This window comes from Berghia stephanieae, chromosome 7, assembly GCF_034508935.2.
Source record: "Berghia stephanieae isolate SIO BIC M18660-M18661 chromosome 7, UCSD_Bste_1.3, whole genome shotgun sequence".
Lineage (NCBI taxonomy): Eukaryota > Metazoa > Mollusca > Gastropoda > Nudibranchia > Aeolidiidae > Berghia > Berghia stephanieae.
Window position 1 is genome coordinate 50621271 of NC_088366.1, and position 7500 is coordinate 50628770.

General features: G+C 36.2%; 1 protein-coding gene across 1 annotated transcript in view; it reads left to right on the forward strand.

Annotated features, from left to right (window-relative positions):
* Positions 1-7500, forward strand: part of LOC144977436 (uncharacterized) — a gene marked incomplete at its 5' end in the record, with an annotated part of 124718 nt that overhangs the window by 68273 nt on the left and 48945 nt on the right. The window contains 2 exon segments of the mRNA XM_078922650.1: positions 2055-2133; positions 3193-3376. Coding sequence (XP_078778776.1) covers positions 2055-2133; positions 3193-3376 — 263 coding nt within the window.

A 7500-nucleotide genomic window follows, 5' to 3' on the forward strand; every position in this document is an offset into this window, starting at 1 on the left:
ATCATCATCATCATCATCATCATCATCATCATCATCATCATCATCATCATCATCATCATCATCATCATCATCATCATCATAATTAAGGGCTATAGAGGTCAAATACCTTTAAATCATCATCATCATCGTCATCATAATCATCATCATCATCATCATCATCATCATCATCATCATCATCATCATCATCATCACATTCACTCATCATAATTAAGGGCTATAGAGGTCAAATACCTTTAAATCATCATCATCATCGTCATCATATCATCATCATCATCATCATCATCATCATCAGCATCATCATAATTAAGGGCTATAGAGGTCAAATACCTTTAAATCATCATCATCATCATCATCATCATCATCATCATCATCATCATCATCATCATCATCATCATCATCATCATCATCATAAGTAAGGGCTATAGAGGTCAAATACCTTTAAATCATCATCATCATCATCATCATCATCATCATCATCATCATCATCATCATCATCATCAGCATCATCATAGTTAAGGCCTATAGAGGTCAAATACCTTTAAATCATCATCATCATCGTCATCATCATCATCATCATCATCATCATCATCATCATCATCATCATCATCATCAATCCCATGATCTGATGATCGTTGGGGAGATACATGGGATGCAGATGTCACGACTTTCCGTCATTCCTATCGCCGTCTGGCATAACACCCCCCCCCCCCCCCCTTTTTTTTTCCGCCCCCCCCCCTTCGTATTCTTGATATATATATATATATATATATATATATATATATATATATATATATATATATATATATATATATATATATAGTTTTTATCTCGTTACCTCGTCTCTTTGTCGCCTCCCCCCCCCCCCTCTCTCTCCCTCTCTATCTATCTATCTCTCTATCTCTTCCCTTGCACGCATACACATACATACATATACACACACTCAAACACACACATATACACACACACACATTTTTACCTATAATGTTTCAGCTATTATAACAATCTGATATATATATATATGGTGGTTACTTGATAAAGGCCAAAGGCCGGATCGTCGTTCGTTTTGCGTTGTTCCCCTATGTATGAGTCACATTTACTCCCATTATCATTCGGTCTGCCATTAAGCTCGGTCGTTAAACTACCGTAGCACGACCGATCCGGCATGTCACGTGATGTGCTAACTGTATTCCGTCCCCGCATCCTTACGGTGGACTTGTATAGATAGAATGAAGTTGACGTCACTCGTGTCTTTGTTATTGTTTTTTTTTTTTTTCATCCGCGTTTATGAGTAATTCTCACTAAACTGTATTAACTAGACTATAAACGATCATGGTTACACACAATTTTGTGTGTTGGCTAGTTACACTTCCGGATGGCAATGTTGTGAGATTCTTAGCCAAGTGCATACTATGTTTAGCTCGGTGGCATCATTTCCTCTCCGAGCTAGATAGATTAACTCCCTCCTTACCCATCAATTTCAGTATTTTCCACAAAACGGCAGGCTTACCCAGCAGAAAAATTGAATTTTAAAAACTCAAACAAGCTCTTTACAAAGCAACTTTATGCTCTTATTTATTAAACAAAGATCATTCTTCAAATTTTGTGATGTACACAACAAAAAAATCTGGATAAGAAAAATGTATATTGTGTCGTGGGAAAATACTGAAAATAATCGGTACGGAGAGAGTTAAAAAGTCAAATTAAAGTTTAACAGATCAAGACAATGACATTTCGGTAATTCACTCTCTAAAATATGACAGTATGTGCTATTTGGTTAACATTGCATATTATACTGTGTGTTTATAAGCAACGACAGAAAGTAGGTGACTTCCCATTTTGATCATTCAAAGAAAACCGCAATTTTTATTTTTGTCATTTATTTATTGACTTAAAGAGACGCAATGTTAAGAAGAAAAAAAATACAAAAAAAAAAAAAACAAAAAAAAAAACAACAAACAAACAAACAAAACCCCCCCCCCCCCAAAAAAAAAAAACAAAACAAACAAACAATTAAATATAAATAAGAACTTTTTTTTCTTCTTATCTCTTTTCAGGGAAAAGGAAATTAAAGCCAAGAGCGATGAAGTGGATGAACTGAAGGAGAAAATCAACCAAGAACAAGCAGAGAACAAAGTAAGTGAAAAGGGGGAATAACTTGGTTTTAAATATAACTATCTATAGATAGTTTGAAGTTGACGTCACTCCTGTCTTTGTTATTGTTTTTTTTTTTTTGCCATCCACGTTTATGAGTAATTTTCACTTAACTGTGTTATCCAGACTACAAAAGTCCATGGTTGCACAGATCTTTGTGTTTTCGTTCGTTATACTCCCGGATGGCAATGTTGTGAGCTTCTTAGCCAAGCGCATACTATCTATATGTTCACAATTTTTATCATCTGAATCACATTGATAGAGAACTGTGTTGTGGTGGTGGGGCACATGCCTTAACCACTCGTTACAAAATAGAGTTTTATTGAACTTGTGAAGAACACTCGTCTTCTCAAAAACGCTAAAACCCGAAACTTTATGAAAGACTTCGTGAAGTCCCAGGTTTGAGAGTTTTTGCAAAGATGAGAGGAACATGGACTGATATATTTTAATTGTTATACCACGATGTTTTGTGAGCTATACGGTCATGTGGTATGACACTCGCTTTCGGATCGGAAGGTTCTGAGTTCGAGCCTCACTCGGCGCATAGTTAAGTTGAGTTCTTGGAAAATATTCTTTACTCACATTATCTCACCGTACTTAGGTAGAAAATGAGTACCCGGCCGGCATCGGCTTTGCTTTGTCCGAAAATAAATTGTAATATCACCTAACTAGCTTCTTTTTCGCTCTACATGTTACGTGTTGCTGTTGGTCAGAGACCTTTTGTAAAGCGCTTTGAGCATATTTAGTAATATTGCACTGTATAAAAGCTCAATTAATTTTAATTTAATTTAATTTAATAGAAGTACCGTTAATTTAAGAACGATTTGGACGTTAGTCGTGTATGAATCTGTAAAAAATGTTTTTATATTTTTGTTTTAATTAGCTAATAATAATTATGTGATCGTTGAAAAAAATTAAACATTGACTGTATGGAACAATTTTAACACCAACACTATTTTTGAAAGCCTAGATTCTTTGAGGAATTTTCACATTCGTTCAATGACAACATTAATCTATTTTTTCCCTCTTTTTTTCCTCCAGAAATTGCGGAAACAGTTAAATGACGTCACCAGCAACCAATCAGACACGAGTCGAAAATTACTACGATCCCAGGATGTGGCTGAGAAACTGCGCACCGAAAACAAGAAAAAGGCGGAGCAAGTGGAAAAGTTGGAACGGAACATTTCACACATGGAGGACAGGATACGTAACTTGGAAATCAGGGGTAAGTTGGGCGGCTTTTTAGTCTTATGGTAGTAGGTTTCGGGTTCAAATCCCGTCGGGAAAGAAATGAATAGATACTTAGTTTGTTATCCAGTTCTTTTCATTAATTGTTTGCATTCCATCAACAATTTAAAAAGAAAATAAACAAAGAAAAAACTTTTATAAAACTGAATAACTAAAATAACTCAAGCACCGACCAACATAAAAACAAACAAACAAACAAATAAACAAACAAACAAACAAACAAACAAAAAGAGCTTGTCTGAAGATATATCCTGAAGGCAAATTCTCCTGAGAATGGATTAACACTCTCCTTACGACCATTTTCAGAATATTCCCCAAAACATTACACACATCAACACACAAACAGACATTTCTTACTCAAACAGAAAAGCAAGAATCACATTCTATACATAATATTGTTCGACAATATGGTCTTTATTACCGAATATAAAGTTTTTATAGCTATACCTAGCAAAAAGAAAATAAATCTGGATGAGAAAAGTGACGGTTGCATCGTAACAAATGTGACGATTTTCCAATAGGTGGTAAGGAGAGGGTTAACGGAAAACTATTGTTTTAATATTTATTGCGGTTTTTTTAAAGGGAAGAGAAAGGAGAAAAATCAACGAAGAGGAAAGAATCATTAGGAGAACGAGGAGGAGAGGATGAGGAAGAGTGGAGGATGAGCAAGAGGAGGAGGGAAGGAGAGAAAGGGGAGTAGGAGGGTGAAGAGGAGGATAAGTCTGACAGGAAGAGAAGGATATGAGAAAGGAGTAGAAATATTTCCAATTGGGAACGGACAAAGAGAAACTGTCTATATAGAGCGAAAAGGATAGAGAGGAAAAAAAGAGATATAGATAGAGAGATCTAGATTGATAGATAGATAGATAGATTTATATATGTATATATATATATATATATATATATATATATATATATATATGTATATATATATATATATATATATATATATATATATATATATATATATAGAGAGAGAGAGAGAGAGAGAGAGAGAGAAAGATAGAGAGAAAAAGAGAGTGAGAGAAAGAGAGAGAGTATGCGAGAGAGATAAAGAGAGAGAGAGATAAAGAGGGAGAGAGAGAGCGAAAGAAAAAGATAGAAAGAGAGAAAGAGAGAGAGTGTGTGTGTGTATGTGTGTGTGTGTGAGAGAGAGAGAGAGAGAGAGAGAGAGAGAAAGAGAGAGAGAGAGAGAGAGGGAGAGAGAGAGAGAGAGAGAGAGAGAGGGAGAGAGAGAGAGAGAGAGAGAGAGAGAGAGAGAGAGAGAGAGAGAGAGAGAGAGAGAGAGAGAGAGAGATACTACGTTTTACAGTAGAGTCAGAGAATAATATAAAAAATAATGAAAGTAAAGTTCATAACAATTTTCGACCGCACCAAAAAGCATTATCTAAAACCACGTTTGATTTGTAGACACATCAAAGTGTTGTCCTCACGTAATTTTTAATCACTTGCAGGTGTTGAGATATCGTTAAAAAACACCAATATAAAACATTATCAAACACATCATTAATAAAACTTGTAATAGGTTTTGTAGCGAGAATCTTATGGCCTATGTTATTTATGGCTTGTAATGGGTTTTGCTTGTTTGTTTTTAAAGGCTTTTGCAACATATTTTAGGTCATGACAGCGCCAGTAAAAAGGAAGAAAATAGAATATTAAAAAGTTCTAGAATTACGATTAAAGTACCCAAGAAAAAGGAAAACAACAGGGAATTGGTTCAAATAGGGAACATATGTAGATTCCAAGAGCATACTACCACTGTACCTAGTTTGAGATCAATTAATGTCTCATCCAGACACAAGCACAGGTCCCCACTGAGAGGGATTCACTCAAATGTTTACAAATCATATAATTATAATATGTATAACAAAATTAATACAGTGCATAACAGACAATTCTCCTAATAATAAAAAAAGATAAAAACATGTGAAACCAAATCCCGCATAATCGCCCCCCACCCCCACTCACAATTGGATTCAATAGTCTGATGTCACGTCGCCCAGCAACGGCAGCCATCATGGTTCTAAACAAAGAAAATCTGTACTTTTAATTCTTCATGCTGACTAGAACTGTTCATATGTCTTGTGATCAGAATGTGAAAAAGTCAAAACAAGATCAAATTTATAATTGTTTTTTGTTTCCTCTGGATACGCTTTTATGCTCGTCGAAGAATATTTAAATTTCATAAGGGCGTCCGCCATTGTTCCGATAGTTTAGAGCCAGTTACTAAGTTACCATGCGTCATTACGAGGGAAGTGACGTTACGACTGTTGAAGCGTATACACATACACACACACATACACGCGCATACACACACATACATACATGCGCACACACACACGCACACACATACACTAGAGCACAAACATACGCGCGCGCACGCATAAAGACATAAAGAAAACAACTTCAAATGATTCTTTATGATGATCTAATAGAACTCTTAACTCCTGTAATTTAAAAAAAAATTGAGCTTTATATAGGGCAATATCCACTAAATGTGCTCAAAGCGCTTTGCAAGGGGTCCTTGGCATACAGCAACATTTAAATTGTAGGACGGGAGATGACGCCCGTTAGGCGATATTAAAATTTTTCGGACAAAGACAACGCTGTTAATGGCCAGGTACTCATTTTACACCTGAGTACCGTGAGAGAATGTGAGTAAAGAGCCTTTTCCAAGGACTCAACTATGCGCCGAGCGCGAGGCTCGAACTCAGGACCTTCCGATCCGAAAGCGAGTGTCATACCACTAGACTACATAGCTGCACATAATAATAATGGCGATAAAAGAATTCCAATACAGATCTATTTCATAAACCCAGAGCTGCCACGTACTACGAGAAATTCATAGAATTACGTCCATTACCACAATGGTAAACTAGGTCAATTAGTGGGTTCGGATCTTTGAGACACCTGGTCCTCCAGGTTGGTGGTTGGCAAAGGGTTAACATCCCTTTCCGTTAAACTCAAACCGTTACAGAAACGCAGACTGACAAACCAAATCCTTTTTTTTATAGCTTGGACGACCGAATAGTTTCTGGAATTACAGAAGAATTAAAGAAGCTGATATACAGAGAAGTGGTAAGACCTGGAATGAGATAAAAAAAAAAGTTAGCTCAAGATAGAGAAGGATGGAAACTGTTTGTCTGTGGCCTATACCCTGACCCAGGGTGAAAAAGGCAATGATGATGATGCTGATGATGATGATGATGATGATGATGATGATGTCAGGCCTGCATATATATGTACCCGTCGCATCCATTTAATAAGATCCTTTTTGCGCATCTGGTTTACGCTGATATAATAACGTTTGCAGGTGTTGATATATTATCGATAAAAAAAAACGCCACCAATATAAAAGAATACCAAGCAAATAATTAATAATAACGTGAAGTTGAATGTAAGCTTCAATCTAATTACAAAAACAGATCAAATGAACGTTTCGGGTTTCCCCTTTATCAACAAATCAGGATGATTGAAACACCACAGATGAATGAGATGATGTGGTAGTGGCGTAGTTATTCATCTTAACTCTTTTCAAGTGTGTGTCTCGTTATCGTACAAGTGGTATATTATTATAATATGACAATTGTATTCATCAGATATGAAGGTCCGAGGTTCGAGTCTCGCTCTGAGCGGAGCGGTGCATAGTTGAGTCTTTGAAAAAAAAAGCTCTTTATTTACTCAAATTATTTCTCCGTACACCTGGGTACATGAGTACCTGGTGATATTAATCAATTGATAAAAAAGTAGACGTTTTCAAGCCAAAATAAGAACATGTTTAAAACATTTTTAAAAAATCTTTAACTTTTTTATAGAGTAAAATTCACTAAAGATGCTGAAAGCGTTTTCCAAGGGGTCCCAAGCCAATATCAACAATTAACATGGAGGACGAGACATGACGCCTGTTAGGCAAAATTACATGGTTTTTTTTATTATTTCCGACAAAGACAACGCTGTTAACGGCCTGGGACTCATTTTACACCTGAGCACTCTGAGATAATGTGAGTAAAGAGCCTTTTTCCAAGGACCCAACTATGACTTCTCAGGGTTGGGTTTCGAACCACCTGGATCTTCCAAACCAAAAGCGAGCGAGTGTGTGTC